Here is a 25,485-nt window from a genome sequence, read left to right as displayed (position 1 = left end):
CCCACCTGCAGGGCAACATGGTTTTACCTAGGTGCACAGGGCCCGATTCAGAGTTCGACACAGAAATGTGGCAGCACGAAGATTCATGATTAAATCGGGAATCGGTGTCTGCACAAGGTCCATTGCGATGTCGCCATTAGCTCCCCTTTGCTGCTGCCTGATTTACAGTAAACGGCATTGCGGTAGTAGGGAGGGGAGGAGGGAAGCCTGCATTCTTGCAAAACGGGACCATGTCGCCTAATTTTCTGGGAGGGGAGAACCAAGGGTCTGCGTGTCACCACGCAGACTTCCTGGCCTCGCAGCCCCAGCTTCCATTGGAGCTTCCATTGGCCAGCTACATAAGCTGAGGCTTGCTAAGTTGTCCGTCTGCATGGAACATTCCTAGGTTGCTACGTCGGGCGCAGGTCTGGTATCGCAGCTACATGTGGAAGCGACTCTTCTACTGAGACCTTCTCCTGCATGTCCCTCCTTCTAATCGGACGGAAATTCAATGCAGTCTACACGCGGCATTGAATTTCCGCCCATCTCTGAATCAAATACAGTTACTTGCTTTACTTCCAAATCAGAATCCGGCCCAGGTGGACCTGTTCTTGCTCGGGCTCCTCACTGTAGGACAGGGTCTTTCTGGTCATCATGTGACGTGATGTATAGACAGCCTCTCTTCCAGTGTTTGGTGAAAATGTTATCGCCCTAGAAGTGTTGTCCTGTTTGTGACATTTCCCAGAACTCTGTTCTTCTGGATAAGACTGACCTTTTGCACTTTTAGACTCCACCCACCCACTTACATAACATAACTCAGCCTGGAAATGCTGTATGGTTTATTGTATTGTATCAGTGCAGATAAACCACACTTAGGTATAGGGTGACTTTGTGCTAGTTTAATGACTTTGGTGGTCATTCCGAGTTGTTCGCTATGCTGCGATTTGTTGCTAAATGCGCATGGTACGCAGGGCGCATGCGCTTAGTTATTTAACTAAAAACGTAGCAGTTTTGCTGTTGTTCGTGCAGCGCTTTTCAGTCGCACTGCTGATCGGTGAATGATTGACAGGAAAGGGGCGTTTCTGAGCGTTTTCCGGGAGTGTGCTAAAAAATGCAGGCGTGTCAGGTTTAAACGCGGGAGTGTCTGGCCGAACGCAGGGCGTGTTTGTGACGTCAAACCAGGAACTAAACGGACTGAGGTGATCGCAATCTAGAAGTAGGTCCGGAGCTACTCAGAAACTGCAAGAAAATATTTAGTAGCAATTCTGCTAATCTTTCGTTTGCTATTCTGCTAAGCTAAGATACACTCCCAGAGGGCAGCGGCCTAGCGTGTGCAATGCTGCTAAAAGCAGCTAGCGAGCGAACAACTCGGAATGAGGGTCCTTGTTTTCTGCATATTGTCAGTGGTCCCTGAATGCCAAAGTGGGAGACAAAGCATTTAAGTACTCATGGTGGCCATTTATCAAAGCTTGAAGTGAGATAAAGGGGAGGAGATAACCAACTAATCAGCTCCTAACTGTGATTTTTTTTTTTTAAACCAGCTTGTAACATGGCACTTAGGAGCTGTTTGGCTGGTACTTCATCTCTCTCCAAACGTTGATACATCTCCCCCTAAGTTCTCTGTATGGGTACAAAAGTAACTCTACAATCAAACAATGAATATACTGATGTGGCCATTTTATTAACTCTGACATTTTGCACTATATGAACGAAATTACACATCCAACGTTTGACTATTTTTATATATATTTCTACATTTTCAGGTCAACTTTTTAATGTTTTTGATAAACAGTATTATTTGTCTATTGACTTTTGTTAATACATTTAATAAGAATACATTATTTTATCATTATTTTTAAAAAATGTAACTGAACTAATTATTTTAAGATTTTGATGTAGCTACGTAAGCCACTTTCTAAATTTGTGTCTTTGCAATAATATTTACCATTAATTGAGAGAATAGCAGAGAATAATTTATTTAGTGGTTAAAGGTAATGTCTCTACAATAAGAACACAGTAGACTGTGGGTGCACAAACATGTAAATGGGAGCCACAGAACCCCAACTGGGAGCGGGCTGGAAGCCACAACTATCCAAATTCGTTTTTCTTTGGTGTGTACTTTTACACAAGTACAATATCCAAGTGAAAGTAGTGTGGGAGTGGTTTATGGAAATTCAGACAAAGTTCATCCTTAGGTGGGTGTGGCTTTGCTCTGGCATATTCCATGAGTTGACTCAACTAGCAGACACTAAAATTGTTAAGGGAGCTGATTGCTCCAAAGTTTTCAGATCACAGTAATTCACCTGTTGCCTTCACCCAATAGAGGTAGCCATTTTGAACAAATAATTCCATTTATCATTTCATTAGGACCCAGCGACACCACTGAGGTATGAAACAACTACTGTATTCAACAATGTAATTTTATTGAGATCCCTCCAAAATACCCCATAGAACAAACTGTTGGGTGATCAAACGTTTTGACGAATACAGATTCAGAATGCAGTCACAGTAAAGTAATTCACATGGCCACAGAAAGCAACAGAACATGCTTCTTTGATGATATCCTTCAGACTTTCTCCGCAACCCTAGTAATTATTCAGTTTATTATTTGGATGGGTTGAGCTAAGGTACAGAAAGGTTACATAAGTTTGATGAGACGACACCTATCCGAGGGCGGGATTAAATGTGGTGGGCAGTGCCAATACGTAATTCTCTGCAAGAACACTGCAGGATGGTCTGTGTCAGAGGTGGTCTGCACAGGGCGAGGCTTAGGCAGCCAAGGGTCCTCTGGGGGAAATGTATTGAACATTGAAGAGAGATAAAGTACCAACCAATCAACGCTTTCATATTTTTTTTTTTTTTGTAACATGGCTGTTACGAGCTGATTGGCTGGTACTTTATCTCTCTTTAAGCTTTCCCCCGTGTCTGTAGACTTAATGAACGTAAATCCAAATTGCATGAATGCAAAAATGGGGTTTTGAAAGTCACGACCTCGTGGAAAGGTTCACACTTCTTTCCTTATTAAGGTTGTTTGGTTCAAGGGCCATTTAACAGGTGATATTATTAAAACCTTAGAAGGATTGACTATCCAACTTTGTCCCTGGTGTAATGAACCAGACATCTGTATTCTAAGCGCTACACAAGCTCCAGATTTTGATAACCATAAAACCGTTTCTCCTATTACAAAATTCAAAATAGGTTCTGTCGTAAACCAGTAACGTGTCTACTCCAATGTGCCAACAGATGGAAAAACTGAAGCTGACAGAGGCCAACGGTGACTAAATTGAGCAGAACTGAATGATTTAATAAGCTTTAGATGTTGGTGGAGTGTTAATATTGTTTCAGTTATATCAACTTAATGTACACTGCGGTGGACTGCAGACAATGGAAGTGGCCATTTTGTCAGCTGCACTCCTGGAAGTCATATTTCCACTTACAAAATGGCTGCCTTCATAGTGTACAGATGACATATTGACTGTAAGCCACTGCATAATACATGAATATTTTATATTATACCAGAACATAGTCAGCCTATTCTCAATATGAAAATGATATAGTATTAAGCAATATATTGATCACTAACCACATAGAGGCTTATGTTTTTCGTTTACACATAATCCATTGTTGTAATAAACACAGTTTCACGTACATTGAACAAAAGATAATCCATTACTGAAGATTCTCAAATGCTTATTAATTTGCATATTTGCTACTAGGTGTTCCCTAGTGTCAGTGGCATTGTATGCAAATAGGGGCAGAAATATACCCAGAAGCCTTGTGGTAGTTTAAGAAGAGAGCTACCCCCTCCACTGTAATTTTAGATAGGAGGGATGTGTTTTTTTGTAAACCATACATGTGGGCTTATATACACAAATATAGTTTGGATGACTGGTAACTTCTAATTACATAGCGATTGAAGGATTGTAACCAGCGCACTTTTTATTACTGATACTGCTTATATATTTATGATTGTATCTTAAAAGAGGTTTTTTTGTGAATTAGTTATTGTTTTTACCATGTAACTAATACTTTGTAACTAATGCTTTGGCAAGATTCCCACCCCCTGGAAGCTTACTGGGTATTTCTGCTGGCCAAACTCCATAACTATCATCCTCTGGCCTCTCCAGGTGAACAGTGGCCAGCTAACACGTCCTGTAGGTCTTAGGTCTCTGCTGATCTGAGCAAAGAACAGGTGGCACCACACAAACAGTAATGAGGGGAACTGCTGATTTGAGGTGCAACACCCCCAAGGTGAACCATGATTATTTTAGAGAGGGGTGTGGCAAGCAAAGGTGGGCTTCCATTTATCTTATCCTATTCCCAATGCCCACTTATTCTCGATTAGGGATGGCCATCAATGGTACTATTGGTGGTTAACCTTGATGGTATAAGACTATTCACCAGGGAACCACTGATGGTTTCATCCACCAATGTTCATCCCTGCTCTATTACTACCTAGGTTGTGGGTCAATCAGAGCCAGGGGGTGGAGATTTTGTGGGAGCATTGGAGGCAGGGCTAGGCTCCATGTCCTGCCACTAAGTAAAATAAATAAATTGAGGGCTCTGTGCCATCGATGGTGGAGAAGCATTGGTTCCCCCCATCGAAGGCAAAACCATCTAACATTGGTGGTTAACCATCGATGGTTACAAACAGTTTGTGTGCACAAACTCTACATCTGGCCATAACTATCAATGTGTCAGTTGTTAGTTAAGTGTCAATTTAGTGCAAAACTGTATTAGAATATTTAATGAAAGCTCTCCAGCAATATTCTTGAAAAAAAGAGGATATTGCATTTAAATTCTTTAAACTAGACATTTTAATCTGAAAACCTTCTCACAGAGAAGACAATAAATACATTCAAGATCCCATATACATATATTCATCCATAAAAATTCACATTTTTTTTAAAGCTTAGCTAGAAACATTGACATCAGACAAACTTGTCCATTAAAATGTCAACTAGGTAATCAGGAGTCATAAAACAATTGATCTTCTGTCCCTCAAAAAACAGCCATCCTTTACATAAAGGTGAAGCTGCGGAGTCTTCAAAAGTGCCAGTGGAATATGCAATAGTGTCAGGAGAAAAACAAAAAACACACACAAAAATGAATGTTTCCAATAAACTGAACACTTTTTTTTTTGCATCTATCAGTTCTTTGGTCTCCAATTTTGTCAGGAACCCTCAGATGTCTTAAAGGACGAATGGAGTTCTTGTAACAAGACCGTAGTCCTTTTTGGGAGTAAGTAGAACATTATGGTCATTGTACCAGCTAATAGCACAATTACTAAAATGTAGTTCTTGAAGTCGCTATATACATTTTTCCGATACATTCAATGTTTCGTCGGGAAAAGTGACGTGCAGTGGATTCCCCTTGGGAGAAGAGCCGTTTTGAGTGGCCCTTGTTGGCCGAGTCTCATTTTCTAGCAGTACCTGCTCAGATTCTGGACCATGAGAAGAAACTGACTGGTCAGAACCACGTAACGTCCGGTCTGGTGCCCCGGGAAGATTGACGGCCATGGTAGCCCCGGGTAAAACTGTACTACCCCTGAAGCTACCATCACTTAGTTCAAGAGGGTACAGTAAAGTCTGTGATGTTGACACTTCCCGTAACTCTCTGGAAACAAAGGAGGGGGAATGACTTGAAAGAGCAGACGATGCCCTTCTGCCCTCGGTGCAGTTAAAACTTCCTGCAGAGTGTGGTCTTCTGCCACCGCCAATCCTACAGAAGAGGCATTTGATCTTTTCTATAACTTTGCTCAGTACTGTCTTTCGAAGGAGGATATAAATCCAAGGGTCCAAGATGGGATTCACCGAGGCAATTCGGATAGCCTTCAAGTCTAGGTTGCTTGATATATCGGTCACCAGTGGTGGCTGGTAGAGCTGGTTGATGAAAACTCGTACCTGGAGAAGAAAGAGATAAGTCGACACAATTAATTATTAATGAAGACAAAGAGTGGTAATCTTCAAGAGTGGAAGATAAAACATTCCTAATTACTGCAATCAAATGGGAGATGGAAAGAGCAATTAATATAATACATACTTTTAGATTTGCTTATAGGGTGTGATGCTTCTTTATCTATAGAGCACAGACCATATAACGTATACATCCACAGCACGTTATCACATCCCTATAAAATATACACATCCTGAATATTTTTTATGGATGCTTTCAGCTTTACAATATTGACTGGCATGACCATCTGCTTGGCTGAGTCTATTCGCTGGAGACGAAACACGCCATTTAATTTTTAAGAGCTGAAACAATATCACCTTTTCATCAAAGTAGAAACTATGTCTGCAGTCTAAATATGTACAGGAACGGAAAGGGCTGTAGGCATTTCTTTTAAGTACTAACAAATACCAGACAGAGATTTATGCACCAATACCACTGCAAATTAAGGTTGTGGTTAAACCCAGTAGAATAAAAACTTTGTATATATCAGACAGCACAGGAAAATAAGATTACACAGAATGTAAAACATCAAGGGACCCCTATTGTCTGCACTCGGTGGGAGCTGTCATGTTGTGGCTGAATCAATAAGCAGGAGAATGCAGTCTAGCCAATCACAACCTAAGATCACTCCTAGAGTCCAATGACCACAGAGTGGTCCAGAATACTCTTACTTGTGGTATGGAGAACAAATGTAGTTGGCACTCCACAACTCTTAGTGTATATTATTAATAGTCTTCAAATGGGGTAGTGCATGCTTGCTGCAAGTCATGTTTTCCAACTAACCTGTGATGCTTCTCGACTATCATTGCCTACAACTGCATAATACTGGATTAAACAACAGCAATTTTATTGGTTCTGTATTTAGAACTTACTTGGTGACTTTTCATCGCTCCACCCTGGGAGAAGCCCGGAGAATTGATGCAGATGACCACTACGGGGGCAGAGGGCTTACAATAATATGCTTCTTATAGAACTGCTGTATGCTTGGTCAGATAGGCATCATCATTATTAAAGTACACTTGCGCCAGCCCTATCCTTGGGGCAAGAGGTTAGTCTGCAAACAGACTTATTAACCAAACAGTATTCATAACTTTGCATTCCAGTTGACAGTCATTCACTAACATGCAATGCCCAGTAACCATCCAGTTACGCCCTTCCAGCCGCAAAGGGGGGGTGTCTGAGACGCACAGGATTCAGCATCGCTTGTAGATGCATGCGCTCTGCTACAGAGCTCGGGCAGTGTAAGTACACGCCTAGATACACCTGCACAACTGACTTGCGTGCAACTGCATCTTCCCCATTGTCTTCTGCGTTGTGTAAAAATAAAACATACTTGCCAGCTTGCTCTTGTATAATAAATCTAAACAAAGTACAATCGTTGGCTAGAGGGTGTAAGCTAAGTGGTAAACAGGCTAGGGGGTCCATTTACGAACCCTTGGACAGAGATTAAGTGAACGGAGATAAAGTATCATCCAATCAGCTCCTAACTGGCATGTCACAGGCTGCGTTTAAAAATTGACAGCTAGTAGCTGATTGGCTGGTACTTGATCTTCGTCCAGTTTGTCTCCATCCAAGGCTTAGTAAATACACCCCTAAGGGCCTTATTCAACAAACTTAGAGATAATTCCAAAAATGAGTGAAATGGGGTTGAGAGAGGGCCACCAGGGGTGCGAGAGGAGGCGCAGTTTGGCAGTGTTTTAGCGCCATGGCAACTCGCACCCTTGCGGCTAAGTGGTTTGACCCCTTACTTTGAAGTACCTGAATCATGCGGTTGGAAAACTAATTTGGGGAGGAGAGAGAGAGGCGGGGCGCGGGGGGAGGGGTTGGGATTGAGAAAAAACTGCTTAGTAACCGTCAGTTCTGGTGTTTAAAATATTTATTTTTAGAAGAGGGTATAAAAATGTACACATGCGGATCAACCAGTTTTCCTGACATGTATGGAGATGCAAATCTTCCATTTCAGAAATAGTTTCCTTAGCGTCTTGATCTATTAGTGTGTACAGGGTGATGCTAATCCCTTCCAAAAAAAACCAGCTTGTCGAAACTTGTTGGACGAGTCACTAAACAGTTTCTTACAGCTAGAGCGTTGTCTTGCCGGCGTAGCGTTTCCTAATCACCTGCTTCGGCTGATCAATGCTATTAATGAACTCAACAGAGCAGCCACAAACCTGAACCCTAACCCGAACTGTGTACTGGACCTTAACCGGACATCACCAACATTGGTAAAATATATACATTTTACTGAACATTGGCAGATGTATTAAGCCTGGAGACGTGATAAGGCAGTGATAAGTGCACCAGCCAATCAGCTCCAATATGTAAATTGACAGGTAGGTAGCCGATTGGCTGTTGCGTTATCACCTTCCACTTATCACTGCTTTATCACTTCTCCGGGCTTAATATATATGCCCCAATATTAGCAAAATAAAGTGATTTTCCTGACAGATATTTAGTGATTTAGAGCAATTGAATAATTATTATTCGTTATCTTTGGCTAAAATGTCTGTTACCGTGACTACTGCTAAACAGGACACGCAGAGAAATGGTCCTAGAGCGGAGACTTATCGCGACGACCTCTATTACAGATTGGCTGCACATCTCCTGGGATTAATGCAAAACTGAAATAAATGGGGCGTTTACAGACGCTGCCCGCTGAGATATACTGACAGGGGACAGATCACATAACAGAGGTAATCAGTGGCAACTTTGGGGCGTTTTCATTAACATGGCGCTAATGGCAAGGTCAGTCTAGAAAGCAGAGAGGATAATAATAAGTGACATTCATCTGTCTTGGCTACGGGACAACTAATCCACAGGGCACAGATAAGTAATGGTGTTTATTTCATGTCAAGCGCTTCTTACAATATCTTTTATAATAGAGTTGTTTCTGAAGTGCCACTGTGTCACCCTGGGGAGTAAAACAACAATAAAACATAAGTGCCAACAGCACACACCATACTTGTCACACACGTCATGGGGCCTAATCACTTATTCATGAGAATGCATCCAATCAATTTCTTCGAGGAAGACGTTACTGAAGCATGACGCACATACATTAAGCTTGGTGCTAAGTATGATTTGCTGTGTGCTGGTATAGGAACTTCTAAGAAATAAAAAACAGATCTATTCTTTTTTTGTCCGCGATAGTTTCCACTCTGATCACCTGTAGCGGCTGGAAATGAAATGCGAATTTCAGTATCTCATTACATATAGGGATTGTTCGCCTGGGTATATGTGTTGTATGCCACTGTGTCCAATAGGTGGCAGCACCTGCAAATCTTTCCCTGTCCTCACGGTTTACAGACTGAATAGTTTGTACAATAAAATGGCAATGTTCTATTACAGCGGGCACTGCAAGGAATGATATATCGGAGCCAGGCCGCCCTGCACTCCTCATTACTATGCTTTGTGTCCAATGCCTTTGACAAACAGAAGAAAACAAAACAAAAAATGCCTAGCGTATCACTTATCACACTCCACCCTTTTCTATATTGTTTGCATTCAGATAAGTAATCTGCCGTCTGTGGAAGCCTAGCAGGCTGTACTATATTTTATTATGTGTATTTACATGTGACTGCCTTTTCTGCTACTTCAATGTTCTGGGGTTTCGCTGTCTCATTGTTGTTCTGGGTTAAAATGGGATTCCCAGTATCAGGTTATTTTAATGTATTGGCTTATATGCACCATCTTGAATTCTCTATTACATACACTCCTTTATATTGTGGTAAACATGATGACTTTGCCTGATGATACAGAGATAAGGCTGGAATACACAGAAAGATGCTAAATAGATTAATGTAATAAAGAGAACTGAAGCTGAAAAATCACTTTAAGAAACACATTTTAAGACCTCCATACATGCTGCAATCTGGTCCTTAAGCATGAACACTGGTCAGATCACTCAGGAAGTTGGCCGGCATTGGTAAATGTCATCATTCCTGGTCAAACGATGACTCCCCCCAAAACCATCATTCCTGGTCATACCATGACCTCCCCCCAAAACCACTCAGAACAATTATAATAAACTCTGCAATTTGACCTGGAGTAAAATTGAGGTTCTTAGCATAATTTTTGGCCAAAAATGTGGGCCCATATACTATGGCAAGGTCGGTCCCTCCCTAACATTCCTAAGGTCCAAGTCCAAAGCATGGGAATCCCTCAGGCCAGCACAATCCAACCGCCCCAAGGCACCACACTAGTAAGAAGTAGCAGTTTAAGTGTTAAAATAATAAGTAGCATCTAAGTCATAAAAGTGTTACATAGGTGAGAATCAGTAATTAAGGTGTTTAAAAGTGTTACATAAGTAAAAAACAAACAAAAAAACAACAGTTTAAGTGCTAAAAAGTGTTACAATAATGATGCCTCGGAGCACACATCAACCCAGGGGGCCCCACTGCTCTAAACCCATTCCTAATACTAAACACATTACATAAATGTATCCAGGACTTACCATTCATAGTGCCTATTCCAATATACATACTGAGTGTATACATCACCCTACCAAACTGACCAATCCAATTTGCACCATACAGACCACTATAATTTGTAACAGATTTTAGTTAGGTGGCAAATGTTCAATATCACACACACAGTATGCCTCTGTTTCCAGAAATCTCAGCAGCCCTATAAGACTAATAGAAGTATTCTCAGTCAGCCAATAAAAGATATCCAATAAATGACCCTATGTTCAGTTTATTAAACTCCGTCATTACAGTCCAGGTTTAAAGGCTATCCATGCTTGAATCTGGATGGTTAAATCAAATTGACTAATTAAGTCGTGTGTGTGTGTGTGTGTGTGTGTGTGTGTGTGTGTGTGTGTGTGTGTGTGTGATGGCGGAGTTTGGGAAACTGGCCTATTCCAATATAGTGCTACATTATTACGCAGTTCCTACTTTTTCTTCTCTATGGGGTTGTCATTTGCACTTCGGAATCCTACAGTTCAGTGACCTATCTTTAATAAAAACTCCCAGTAGTGTTCTGGTTGCAGCTATGAACATCTAAGGTACGGTCCTATAATTGTAGGATATCTATACATTTATTGCTCAGCAGCCAGGCAACAGATGAGGTTCCATCCTTGAAGGACAAACATACATCAAAAGATGAACCTGTCAACAGACTTTAAGGGATTGTTTGAGGATCTCTCTGTAGGAGACATGGCACAGACATCCCCTGTTATCAGCATAGCACCACTGGCATGTAGTGTCCCATGATACAAAGCGCCTTAGGCTGGGGGCTAAACAGTCTAATCAAAGAATTTAGGGACAAAACAAAATACACTTGAAGTAAGAGTTTGGCATTTTAAGGAACAACGCAAGTACAAGTCTAGGGAATCTGATTTAGTGCAGCACTGCGGAGAAGTGATAACGTTTACATGTTGTATAGCTACATACTACACAAAATCAAAGTATTCGGATTTTTCCACTACTGTGTCACCGGTCATTGAACTTTCAGATAAAATAATTTTTTTCAGAAAAATTAACAACAAAAAAAGCAGCAGATAAAGAAGTTAGAAAAGCAGACACATCATAGACAAATTGAATTACACTCCCAGATGCCAAGGAATCATTTCCAGAGGACACAGTAAATACAGGAAATATATACTCCCAATCTGGTTTTCTTTCATTAAATGCACTGAGAACCCTCTGCCCTGCGTCTGCCTCCCTGTATGACAGCACACCCACAGTGGCAGGCAGTCTGCATAGTAATCGCTGCCCCTATACTCTGTGGGGGGATCCGGTCTTTAAGTCGACAACACTTAGGTCGACACTCATTGGTTCGACCACTATTGGTTGACATGCATTAGGTCGACATGGCAAAGGTCGACATGAGTTTTTCACATTTTTTCCAACTTTTTCATACTTTACGATCCACGTGGACTACGATTGGGAATAGTAACACAGCGAGTCATGCAAGGGGACACAGGGGGTCATTACGAGTTGATCGTAGCTGTGCTAAATTTAGCACAGCTACGATCATGTTCCCAGACATGCGGGGGGGACGCCCAGCACAGGCATGTCTGTCCGCCATCCCCCCCCCCCCCCCCCCGCGCACAAGTACAAAAGCATTGCACACCGGCGATGCTTTTGTACTTGTTGAGTAACTCCCGGCCAGCGCAGCTCCTGCGGCTGACTGGGAGTTAGCCGGACTGCGCCCCCAAAACGGCGGCCAAACGCTGCTGTGTCGCCCCCTCCTGCCTCTGCCTGTCAATCAGACAGAGGCGATCGCTAGGGAACGACGGCCTTCGGCCATCCGGCATGTGCTTGCGCAGTTCCAACCCAATCGCTGCAAACAAGTGCCGCGAGCGATCGTGTCAGAATGACCCCCATGGTGCACTAATTGGGGTTCCCAGGCACTTTTATGAAGAAAACACATTTTTTTTTAAAACCCTCATGTCCACCTGCTGTGTCGATCTATTTCAGGTGTCGACCTAGTCACTGTCCACAGCCACTTTTTGGATAACTTATCTATAATGTAAGTGCAGTGGGTTTGTGCATTGGTTCCTCTAGCCTGCCTGTACATGCAGCGTATTGGGTAGTAATTACTGTTGTATACTCGCTATTTCTGTTTAACAACAAAGACAAAATGACTCCTGCTCAAACTTGTTGGGACTATTTGGAGAAAGGAAAAGACACTTCTCCCAGTAATATGACATGCCTGCCTGCTTATGTAGATGCATGACCTGGCCCTCTGCCCGCTGTCTATCCTATCCATGCCAGGTGCCGCTCTTCTTTCTAGTTTTGCATTGTTCTCTTTGCCTGTCAATCTAACATATAGACATATCTATATTTGTTCTATTATGCTATACGTGGAAGTCTGCATTAGCAACACAATGAGCTCTGCAGCCCGAAGGCATGACCATCAGCAGTCTACCTTCTTCTGACTTCACAACTGCAAACGCAACAATACACTATGTAGTGTAGCCTTTTACCTAGGAAACAGATGTCAGAGGATTTATCACTGCAATTTTGTCATTAGCCGCAACGTATTTACTTCTGTAGCTGAGCACACGTTAAAAGTGGAGTGAATGGAGATATAAAATGAATTGGTTTATTTCACAAGAGGAAACCAAATGATATTGTGTACAGTGAACTTCAAATAAAGGTTTCACACCACACCACACCCAGTAGTAAATGGCCATAATCATGCCACCTTGTTTTCCCGTCTGTTCCAAACTCAATCAAGTAGGTGGATTCTGTATTATGTGTACATACAGACTGCGGTACGGAATGTAGTTGGCATCCCAACATTCAAGATACCGGCGGTCAGAATACCAATGCCGGATTCCCAACAAGGCTGAGAATCCAGACCTTGGTATCCCAACAGCCAGAATCCCTCCTGAACATAAGTATACCGGGGAGGGGGGTAGGTGTTAGGCATTAGGAGGAAAGTTAGGCTGTGGGAGGGGACAGTTAGGGTTAGGCTGCATGGGGTGGTTAGGGTTAGGCACTAGGAGGAGAGTTAGGTTGTGGGGGGAGCTTAAGGTTAGGCTGTGGGAAAGGAGGATTAGGCTGCGGGAGAGGAGGGCTAGGGTTAGGCTGCGGGAGAGGAGGGCTAGGGTTAGGCAGCGGGAGAGGAGGGCTAGGGTTAGGCTGCGGGAGAGGAGGGTTAGGCTGTGGGAGAGGAGGGTTAGGCTGCGGGAGAGGAGGGCTAGGCTGCGGGAGAGGAGGGCTAGGCTGCGGGAGAGGAGTGCTAGGCTGCGGGAGAGGAGGGTTAGGCTGCGGGAAAGGAGGGTTAGGCTGCGGGAGAGGAGGGCTAGGGTTAGGCTGCGGGAGAGGAGGGTTAGGCTGTGGGAAAGGAGGGTTAGGCTGCGGGAGAGGAGGGCTAGGGTTAGGCTGCGGGAGAGGAGGGCTAGGGTTAGGCTGCGGGAGAGGAGGGCTAGGGTTAGGCTGCGGGAGAGGAGGGCTAGGGTTAGGCTGCGGGAGAGGAGGGCTAGGGTTAGGCTGCGGGAGAGGAGGGCTAGGGTTAGGCTGCGGGAGAGGAGGGCTAGGGTTAGGCTGTGGGAGAGGAGGGCTAGGGTTAGGCTGTGGGAGAGGAGGGCTAGGGTTAGGCTGTGGGAAAGGAGGGTTAGGCTGTGGGAAAGGAGGGTTAAGGTTAGGCTGTGGGAGGGAAGGGTTAGGCTGTGGGAGGGAAGGGTTAGGCTGTGGGAAAGGAGGGTTAGGCTGTGGGAAAGGAGGGTTAGGCTGTGGGAAAGGAGGGTAAGGGTTAGGCTTGGGAAAGGAGGGTTAGGCTGTGGGAAAGGAGGGTAAGGGTTAGGCTTGGGAAAGGAGGGTTAGGCTGTGGGAAAGGAGGGTAAGGGTTAGGCTTGGGAAAGGAGGGTTAGGCTGTGGGAGAGGAGGGTTAGGGTGTGGGAGAGGAGGGTTGGAGAGGAGGGTTAGGGTGTGGGAAAGGCAGGTTAGGTTGTGGGAAAGAAAGGTTAGGTTGTGGGAAAGGAAGGTTAGGCTGTGGGAAAGGAAGGTTAGGGTAAGGGGTAGGGTTAGCTTACCTTGCAAGAAGTGCCAGGATTCTGACCAACAGGATGCCACTGTCGGTATTTTGACCGTCGGCATCCTCACCGTCGGGATCCCGTTCCCAACCCCTGCCATACAGCAGGCACTAAACTACATGTAAGAATAATATCCTTTGTGATTAAGGGGCACATTTAATAATAACTGCAGAATTGCCGCGATTATTAACACTCAGTTTGCGGGGGATGTTTTCATCTTTAATGAAAACATCCCCACTATGTATGTATGGAAACCGCAGGGACAATGGCAGCAATAATCGCAGTTTCTTCAGCTGCATTTTGGGGGAACCTTTCATGTTTGTGAAACACTCCTCCCGGGGAATCTGGCAATGCGCACGTGAACAGCAACAGAATCGGGACCAGTGCCGGATGGCGGCTGCGGGAGGGAGATCAAAAGATCTTTCTCCTGCTACTATGCCTCCAACGGCTTAAAGCAGTTTACTCCATCTGCAGATGGTGTAAACTAACCAGGCCAAACTCTGGAAAGTTTTGCTTTTCAGGGTTTAGTACATAGGGGTCTTGTGCTAACGGGCAATCTGCAGGAGATTTCTGCATTGTGCTATTAGTACATTGCCGCAAACCATAAAACGATGCAGAAAGTTCAGTTACCACATAATTTTATGGAAGAAAGCTTGATAAATAGGCCCCTAAATGTTACATCTATGGTTATACTTTATGCTGCTTGATTACTTGTACTCAATGATTCTTTCTAAAAACTCATTATGGCCTCAACTGCTCATGTACTCAATAGTCAACGGACGCAATAAAACGTTTGTAACAACATATTGATTTAAATTAACTCAACTGAAGACGATACTTCTGCTACACAGCAATTAACGATCACCTATTTAAACCTCCCCATAACAAAGAAGCTGCTCTATGGGGGTCATTCCGAGTTGATCGTAGCCGTGCTAAATTTAGCACAGCTACGATCATTCACACTGAAATGCGGGGAGACGCCCAGCACAGGGCTAGTCCGCCCCGCATGTCAGTGCCGTCCCCCCTCCCGTAGAAGTGCAGAGGCATCACACAGCGGCGATGTCTTTGCACTTCAAGAGTAGCTCCCGACCAGCGCGGCTTTAGCGTGCTGGCCAGGAGCTACTCATCGCTCCCCGGCCCGCAGCAGCCGCGTGTGACGTCACGCGCCCGCTGCGGTCCACCCCCCCTTCACCAATTCGGTCCGGCCACGCCTCCGCTGGCCGGACCGCGGCCACGAAACAGCGGCCAAACGCCATTGTCCCCCCCCTGCCCAGTGACGATCGTAGCGGCCTTCGGCTGTCTGGCATGCGCGGGCGCACTGCGACGCCGGCGCAGTTCTGACCCGATTGCACCGCTGCGATAAACTGCAGCATGCGATCGGCTCAGAATGACCCCCTATATCTGGTAACTGATTGACAGCAACCGAGATACTGAAAGTCACTGCTGTAGCTTAACCCTAAAAATCAACTGAATTTCTTCTGGTCTATACCCAAATGCTAAATCGTTACCTTGACAGGTGCCCATGTTCACAAGCTAATATGCCCCAAATTGCTGTGTTTGTGGGCTGTAGAGGGTGGCCACACTTACTAACTCCAAATGTGCGCAATCATCTCCCAACCACTACGCTCTCTAAACACCCAGTCTCGCTTTTTTGCTGTGTTTGTGCCCAACTGCAAAGTGCGGCGGAATATTCTGGCGCTATATGAATACTTAAAAATAAATTGCGATCTATACTGTCTGTTTTGCTGGAATATTTTATAGATGTCCAGATATTGGGGATTATTCAGAGTTGTTAGCACACAAAAAAAAAGTTAGCAATTGGGCAAAACCAGGTGGGGCAGATGTAACATGTGCAGAGAGTTAGATTTAGGTGGGTTATATTGTTTCTGTGCATGGTAAATACTGGCTGCTTTATTTTTACACTGCAATTTAGATTTCAGATTTAAAACACCCCACCCAAATCTACCTCTCTCTGCACATGTTACATCTGCCCCACCTGCAGTGCAGCATGGTTTTGCCCAATTGCTAACTTTATATGTGTTGCCTGAGCTAAGGGGGCTACCTATTTATGCTGTTTGTTGGAAATTGTCCGCACGCCCGTTAATACTACAGGCTGGAGCTTTGTCATTTGTTTGTTAGAACGTTTGATCAATGTTTAAAATGCCTGCTGATAGGTTATTACAGAGAGAGGTCTCTTACTTGAATTAACTTTTGTTTTAACTTTTAACTAATTATTGAGATTAAGGGCAGAGTGCAGCCCTTTTAATGAATACTGTAGGCGGCCGCAGAGGTGTATCAGGTTGCCTATGACTGTCTCTGAAGGCTATACACTTGGGTAGCACAGGCACAACCACTATGATCGCTTAGCACTGCCCGGAGAGATGTGCAGCTGAGGGCCCTCTGGCACCGCAATGTGCCACCGGCTCTGTGATACATTACATTCAAGTTAATGTGAAGGTTTCCATTCAGGTGTCCAAGGCTAAAAGTGTAATCACCAAGTGTACTCCGTCCCAACTAGTATTTGATATGGGAATATTTCTTCTGGCTATCAGCTGAAAAGAGAGAACATTTAGCAGTTTTGGGAAAAACAAATTGACACAGCTGCTGAAGCTGGCCGGTCGTATTCCTGAGTACACAAACCAACATGTGCGGCTGCTATCACACACACAGTGAGGGTGCAGCGGATAGTGCTGGATAAAGATTTGGCAGCCTTGGGTTGTACCGTATCAGGGACTGATACAGAAACAGGGGACACAGAAGATAATGAGAAAGCCTTTATTTGCTATCTGAGAAGACAGCAGATGAAGGAACCTGAAGCTGGTCTGAGGATAGTAGATGAAGGAACCTGAAGCTGGTCTGAGGATAGCAGATGAAGGAACTTGAAGCTGGTCTGAGGATAGCAGATGAAGGAACCTGAAGCTGGTCTGAAGATAGTAGATGAAGGAACCTGAAGCTGGTCTGAAGATAGTAGATGAAGGAACCTGAAGCTGGTCTGAGGATAGCAGATGAAGTAACCTGAAGCTGGTCTGAGGATAGCAGATGAAGGAACCTGAAACTGGTCTGAGGATAGCAGATGAAGGAAACTGAAGATGGTCTGAAAATAGTAGATTAAGGAACCTGAAGCTGGTCTGAACATATCAGATGAAGGAACTTGAAGCTGGTCTGAGGCAGTGGCGGATCTAGACTTTACTTTTAGGGGGGGGCGGTTTAAGAATATGACTCCTCCCCTCTACTCATAGCCCCTCCCATTTAGTTATGCCCCTTCCCATTTTCAATACTGAAGGGGGGAAAACACAGAATATTCATTTACACACACACATACATATAGTTAATGCAGAAGAAAAGACAACTTTCCAAACACATTATGCTGCTGTCTCCCCTGCTATACTATTTAACTTATTACTGAGGGGACCCAGACAACTACATGGTATTTGGGAGTGCTAGCTATCTCCCACAATATACAGTATAAGACTCCAATGATCCAATTAAGTATCAAATGGTTAGTCTCCATAGACGGCACTACCACCTTCACAGCAATGGATAACAAAACCCACTGTAATCTTACAGTGGTGTTTATTATCCATTGCTGTTATTATCCCACTTTATTCTTTTTGTCAGGAATGCGTATTCCTGATGAAAAGATTTAAAAAAAACCTTGAAACACTGAAAACCTATGCCAAGCACCAGTACGTTATGTTATCCATTGCTGTGAGGGTGGGAGTGCCGTCTATAGGGACCAATCATTTTATATATATATATATATATATATATATATATATATATAACCCTATACCATTTACATTTAATTTTAAATAATAAAAGAAAAAAGTCACTCATTATTGTCTTACTTTTTACTGTCTGTGTATTGAGATCCCCCTATGCTGATGAGAGACCGCTATGTTGATGAGAAACCGCTATGCTGATGAGACACTGCTCTGCCGATCTGACTGTGCACAGTGCAGTGACTGCTGCACACTCCTCCTCTCTCCTGAAACCCAACACATCATTCCTCAATCGATGCGCCCGCCGCTGCCTCTTATTACCCGACTCCCGGCTCCTTCAAAGCAGCCACGCGGTGGCCAGCCTGAGTATACCGAGTGGCTGTGCAGGATTTCACATCCTCAATGCACGGCCACTGCGCTAACAGCCCAGCAGTACACTGCAGTGCCATCAGTATGACGGCTGTCAGTAGCTGCAGGTGCAGCGCTTCAGATTGAGGATGAAGACTAGGCTGTGTCACACTGCAGTGCCAGGTGGCAGGGACTCTGTGCCTGGTGGAGTGCCCTGCAAACAGTGTGGGGGAGGACACTGCTTTCTTTGTTCCTCCCGGCTGCCTTTCCTTGTGTGCTCCGACCGGCTCTGCGGGCCTCTGAAGCTGGAGCGTTGTGGCCGCGGCGAAAGAACTGTATGGGAGTGGCTTCTCAAATAAATGTGCGGGGTAAATGTAGGGTGTATGGGGGGCGGTCGCCCTCATCGCCCCCCGCTAAATCCGCCACTGGTCTGAGGATAGCAGATGAAGGAACCTGAAGCTGGTCTGAGGATAGCAAATGAAGGAAACTGAAGCTGGTCTGAAGATAGTAGATTAAGGAACCTGAAGCTGGTCTGAACATAACAGATGAAGTAACCTGAAGCTGTTCTGAGGATAGCAGACAAAGGAACCTGAAGCTGGTATGGTCTGTTCATGGTCTAGACCAGTGGTTCCCAAACTCGGACCTCAGAACCCCACACAGTTCATGTTTTCCAGGTCACCCGGCAGGTGCACTGTGTATCACTAACTGTCACATTTTAAAAAACCACAAGTGACCTGGAAAACATGAACTGTGTGAGGTCCTGAGGACCCAGTTTGAGAACCTGTGGTCTAGACTGATCGCTGAATGGTCAGATCTGTACTAAAAATGTCCAGACAGGGGTTGGCTGAACAGAACGTAAAGATTCCACTTTGGAGTGTGAACAAAGATGACTTACACGCTTACATTTCTGTGCCTGTATTTTAATTTGCACACATCTTAAGATATTTGCAACTTTTTGAAAATATTGCAACCTTTTAAACTTTTTGTTTAAGTTAAGAATACAGACGTTTCTGAAGCAAAGACACCACAATCATCGTCAGCTTGTACCTGGTTTATATAGGTGCAACATTTGTGTTTCATAGCTAGCACATTTCATGAGTTGTGCAACTCAAATAATAAATGTCCAAAGGACAGCCTTATCTTGTATCTATATGTCTTTATTATGTTGAACTTGCATGATAAACACGATCGTAAATCTAGAGTAAATATTTACGGAAATAAAGGTAAAAGGGCCCTGCCAGCAATCTGACATTTATATATATAGATTCAGACACATGGTGCTACGTACAAATAATATGGTAAAATGAAATCTAATTGACCATGCAACTTTGTACATATGTGTCCAGTTTAAGGTCCAAACGTCTTAAATATATTTTTCTATTTGATCAAGACTGGTAAAAGAATGGATGACTACACACTATACTAACAGTTTAGTTGTGGCCGAGTTTGCAGAAACAAACTTCAAAGTTGGGGGAGGGGGGTTGGTTTCAGGGGCAGGGGTGTGTGCGAAGGGGGGCGGGGGGGGGGGGGGGGGGGGGAATAGTGATCTCTCTGAAACCAGCTATGTGACAATAGGAGGGTTCAATGTGGATGATAAATACAGCTATATGGTTAATTGTGGATGGGGTTCTATAGTCAAAAATGTGGTCCGAAGTCAGAAAAGTGTAGCGGGTCATGTGTATACTACTTCTGTAACTGCTACAAGTGGCTCTGATGTTATATAACAGTGAATGCTTTGAAGCGCTAGACTTCCCTGCATGCTCCAACATGCTAATTACAGCGCTACAACATAGGACAAGCCTGGAGAGCTAATGATTCTCAATGCACTAGGTTCATGCAGTATATCCCAATGTAATGACTCGAAGTACAGTTACTTATGGCGCTAAGATTTCTGTCTCTCTTTGTTGTCATGGAGCTTGAATATTTGGTTTATGTCTAAGCTACATAATACTCTGAGGCAGAATGTAGTGAAAATGACTCAACGTTTCTAAACCAGCTCAATTGCCTATTAAAGACTATTTGCAATTAGTCCAAAATTCCTGTGCCACTTTTATTCCTACCAAAACCTCGGTACTGCCTGACAACAAATACATTTGGCAGCCCAGTGACTAATTTAAGGATTAATTCATCTTGGCTGAAGCTCCTCCGATGTCATATTAGAAACGTCCGAGCAACAGCCGCGTGCTGCTGACGCAAAGATAAACACAAAGATTCTGGCATTGATCTGAATGTTATGGGCTTCACAAAAAAGGGCATTACAATGGAATACAAACAATCATATCATAGTAGTCTATAGTATAGACATATATGTATGCAGGCAGACACATAGTAGGTACAGTTACACTACTGTGACTTATCCTGCAAACCATTTACTGTACACTGCAATCATTTCTACCCCTAACTGTGATATTATAGAAGAGATGGCTGAATAGGTCATATAGCGGAAAGCTCTGTGGTTAGCCGTGTATAATCCGTGTAGCATGTGCGTTTATATGCTCACTCTCTGTGTTTGTCACTACTGTTGATATTAGTAACAGGATTCGGAAGTTGTTCTTCCAATAAATTATGTGAAATACATAAACAGCTATAAAATCACAGGAAGCGTAATAAGTTATAATGTTAACCCTCGGTGTGCTAGCCAAAAGTACAACTACCTCCATCCAAGTGACATGTATCCAAGAAACTGAGTACTTGTGCGTTTTAAGTGCACTATATAATAACATAGAAAGACAGCCCTTGCTTTATTTATTAACACATCTGTCAGAACTGTAACCAGTAAATGATGTTACAAGCTCCTTTGGTTATATGACTTTACCTGCTCATTTTTTCTCTCTCATTTAAAAAAAAAAAAAATCGATTCTCGCTGCCAACTCCAGCGCTGCACCTCTACCGGTTTATACAGGGTGGAGCGCATTCTGTGTTAATTATGTTGGCAAACTGGCAGGACAAGGAAATCAGTTCTATAATCACATCTACACAACAGGCTACTGTTTAACAATCGCAGAAGCCGATCTACTGGGGGGAACCTAGTTCGTGCATAAATTGCTGCCTTTGGCTATTGCTCATTTCTACATAAAGTGTTAATGCAAACCAAAATACAATAGTTACAGTGGCGCGCCTTGTACTCACTACCATGCATAATAAAGGTAAATAGTAAAGAATAGCTGAATTATACTCAATGCAGGTGATCTATCCTGCAAACTGTACTGTGTAAGACACGGGGTTAACACTTTCATCATTCTCTCTAGACACATGTTTACATTTACAGCTGCATACTTACAAACAGTAACAAAGCACACATAAACAAATACATTATGTGGATGCATGGATAGATAGATAGATAGATAGATAGATAGATAGATAGATAGATAGATAGATAGATAGATAGATAGCCCTTTAAATTGAGATTACAAATAATGTCAGATGTCTTTGTGTAATGGTTAACCACAAATTGTAAAAACTTCTGTGCGATGACAATTTTCATGGTGAATGCAACACTAACCCCCTTAACGTTTCTCAGCAATGGATCTCCTATTAGTCACCCTGACTATCAAAGACCTACTCAGTGGCTATAAAATGTGACCTTACAATTGAAAATAAACTGGAAGTTTTTGCAGCGGGTAAATAATTGTCATTCCAAAGGTCAAGCTATTACTCCGGCTTTGTACGGCTTAGCCAACAAGCACCATGTGCAACCATAAAACCGAACTCAAATGATCTTGCAATTAGAGCTCATCTGCTAGCTTGTTACTATAGGGAAATCCTATAGCGCAGATATTACTGGAAGCTCAGAAGCTCTCATATCAGCGATCAGTGACGTTTCTAGGTGTCTGGTGTGAATGTTTGTAGTGCATGCGAGACAAACTGATTCCACAGACCAGGTGTGTGGCCGGAGTACACGGCTGCACCCAGGTGAAACCTGCAATGCCACTGTCCACTAACCAGCCTCTTCTCACTGTATACAATAGGTAATTGCCTTTTGTTTTAATAAGAGAATATTAAGAAGGGATAATCAATTGAAAACCCTCCCACATGACCCAGACACGGACCATCTCTGTATTTCACTAGTATTAGTTTAGTTTTGGGAGGTATTTATCAAAACTTGGCAAGAGATAAAATTGCGAGAGATAAAGTACCAACCAATTAGCTCCTGTCATTTTTCAAACACCGTTGTAACATGTAAGTAAGCAGCTGATTGGTTAGTACTTTTTGGCTCACAATTTTATCTCTCTCCAAGCTTTGATAAATAGCCCCGACTAAAAAAATATACAACACATTCTGAGCTCTTCTTTTGTGTGTTAATAATTAATTTTTTTTTATCATGTGTAAAGCACTTTCGGTAATACTGGGAGCAATGGGTCATATAAATAACACTACTACTACAATTTTTTATTTTATTATTATTATTATTATTATTGATTTAGGATTGCATTGCGAAGTACCCAACTCATCAGTTAAACAGACCAGAGGTTTTCCACTCCAACCCTGAAGTACCCTCAACATGTCATGTTTTCAGGGTTTACTTTTGTGCAAGCAGTTTGGATAATTACTAAACCAGCCAACTAGATGATCAACAGGTCATGTTTTCAGGATTTCCCTTTGTGCAAGAAGGTGTGATAATGACAAACCCAGCCAACTAGATTATCAACAGGTTATGTTTTCAGGATTTCCTTCTGCGCAAGCATTCGGGATAATTACAAACCCAATTAACTAGATTATCACCTGTGCATAATAAAAAAGTAATCCAGAAAACATGAATTGTTGCGGGTACCTGAGGTTCGGAGTTGGGAAGCACTGAAATACTGCAGTGTTGTGACCAAAGGCTCTCCAGCTGTGGTGGAACTCAAAGTATCACCATGCCATGGCAGCATGCTGGCACTTGTAGTCCGGAGAGCCCACACCCCAGCTTGCCCGCCTTGAAAAGTGAGCGCAATTGCGCAGCGCATTCCCACTCACCACCAGGGGGATGGAGCAGATCAGCACCACCACGGAGGTGGCGATCAGCAGGATGACCATCTGGATCTCGGCCCCGGCCATCCTCCGGAAGCTCCTGCGCCGCCTGAAGTCGGAGATGCGGGTGTCGGTGCCCAGGGAGGTGCGGCGCACGAACTGCCGGTGCATGCGGATGAGCGCCACGCACACAAGCACGTTGCACAGCACCGTCACCAGGATGAGGAAGGAGCTGAAGCCGGCGTACATGTAGGAGTAGGCGGCGTGGCTGGAGACGTTGGTGCGCCAGTCTATGAAGCACCAGGTGTACGGGTACTGGAAGGTGGTCTTGCCCAGGCCCATGCTGGGCAGGGCGCAGAAGAGCACGTTGGAGGCGTAGATGGCGCACAGGGTGAGGCCGGCCAGCCGCTTGTCCACGTAGTGGTTGTAGAAGTACGCGTGGTTGATGGCCAGGTAGCGCTCGATGGACATGGCGCAGATGATGCTCAGGCCGGACAGGCCGAAGAAGAGCAGGATGAACGAGCTGTACTCGCACAGGGCATGGCCGCCCGGCCAGCGGTTCTGCACGTACGTGGCGATGGTCACCGGGCTCACCAGGCAGGTGCCCAGCAGGTCGGTCAGCGCCAGCCCGCACACCAGCGTGTAGAACGTGGTCTCCTTCTGCTCCTTGCGGGACTTGCACAGGACGATGACGGCGATCGTGTTCCCCACCACCCCGAAGATGAACATCACCGCCGGGATGGTGGGGGGGCGGCTGCCGCCCAGGCTGCTGCCCACGGCGCTCGCGTTGCCGGGGGCGCTCATGTTCTGCTCGGCGTACATGCTTCCTGGCTCAGGTCAGTGCCAGCCGGGCATAGTCCAGTGGTGACCCCCACCCCCCCTCCTCCCAACTCTGTGCCAGGTCTGTGTGCTGCCCACAGTCAGTGCTAATGGGCTGCAGCCAGGTAAGTGCCAGGTGTACAGTAACTCTCCTCCTGGTGCTGTACTGTCCTCCTGGTGCTGCTGGGCTCCTCAGTCTGGCAGAACGTCAATGGTGTGTGTGAGTGTCAGCTCTGCGGTCAGGGCAGTGCTGGCTGTCATGCTGGGTGCACGGCTCCCCTCTCTCAGCACCAGGCACCTCTGCTCCCTCAGCCTCTGCAGTGCTGCTGATAATAAGTTTCTCCTATTCTTCTACTGAAGTTTGTGATGAGGGGGTGAGGTTTGTGCTCTCCTCCCCAGCCCGGTGTGATTGGCTGGGGTGGTGTCACTGATGTGGGCTACTGTCAGATGCAAACCCTCCCGGGGGCAGCAGCCTCACACCTCCTATCTGCTGCTGCTGCTGCTTTCCCCTTTGTAACTTTCATTAAAGTTCACGCCTGCTAGAGATAGACAGCCACCCCGGCTCCCCATGCACACACCCCATCCACCCTCCTGTCACTCCACCTGCAATCTGTAGCACATACTATAAAGACATTAGTACAGCATTATGCTAGTCTCCTATTTGTTATATCTGCGCTGCCAGTCCCAAGAGCTTACAATCGTCCAGACCACAAATATCTCCCACACCTGTAGTTCTTTTTTCCAAAAAAAATCTCTCTCTCTCGCTCTCTATCTCTCTATCTAGTAAGCTTGCGAGCAGGGCCTTCCTATTCTATGTCTGTCTGCTTTTACCCAGTTTTGCACGTCGTCAGTTTTGCTCTATTACTGTTCTAATTGTAACACGCAACGGAATATGCTGCACTATATAAGAAACTGTTAATAAATAATAAATCTATCTAATATATATTATTACTATCTGCCTTACTCTAATAGATCAGGTAAATAAAAAACTTGTACCATTTCTTTTTACATCATTCTAATTTACTCCTACTTGATTGTAAACCCTGTAGGTAAGGGATTACTCCTGCAAAGGATTTATTTATGATCAGGACATAAAGAGAATCACATTTCCTCTAAGAGGTGAGAAGAGAGACAAGTGTGCTTGCATGTATGTGTATATGTAACAGACTTGCACGGTAGCACAATCACTGACAGGGAAGTTACTCTTGTGTAAGTGCCGTGGTCACTATG

General features: G+C 44.3%; 1 protein-coding gene across 1 annotated transcript; it reads right to left on the bottom strand.

Moving 5' to 3' along the window:
- Window positions 1-4,772: 4,772 nt before the first annotated feature.
- Window positions 4,773-24,790, bottom strand: PTGER4 (prostaglandin E receptor 4). The gene is made up of 2 exons (XM_063961288.1): window positions 23,443-24,790; window positions 4,773-5,882 (listed from the first exon to the last, which is right to left on the bottom strand). The coding sequence occupies exons 1-2, from the start codon at window positions 24,256-24,258 to the stop codon at window positions 5,289-5,291; spliced, it is 1,410 nt and encodes a 469-aa protein (XP_063817358.1). The 5' UTR covers window positions 24,259-24,790; the 3' UTR covers window positions 4,773-5,288.
- Window positions 24,791-25,485: the final 695 nt, after the last annotated feature.

This window comes from Pseudophryne corroboree, chromosome 1 (genome assembly GCF_028390025.1).
Source record: "Pseudophryne corroboree isolate aPseCor3 chromosome 1, aPseCor3.hap2, whole genome shotgun sequence".
NCBI lineage: Eukaryota > Metazoa > Chordata > Amphibia > Anura > Myobatrachidae > Pseudophryne > Pseudophryne corroboree.
Note: the sequence above shows the minus strand (reverse complement) of the source record. Positions and strands in the feature narration are given on the sequence as shown.

What these genes read in the sequence shown, in the direction of transcription:
- PTGER4 (XM_063961288.1), bottom strand. Translation starts at nt 24,258, where the DNA reads ATGTACGCCGAGCAGAACATGAGCGCCCCCGGCAACGCGAGCGCCGTG. An exon ending in TCTGCTCCATCCCCCTGGTG is followed by an intron (nt 5,883 to 23,442) that starts GTGAGTGGGAAT and finishes TTTCTTCTCCAG; the next exon opens with GTACGAGTTTTCATCAACCA.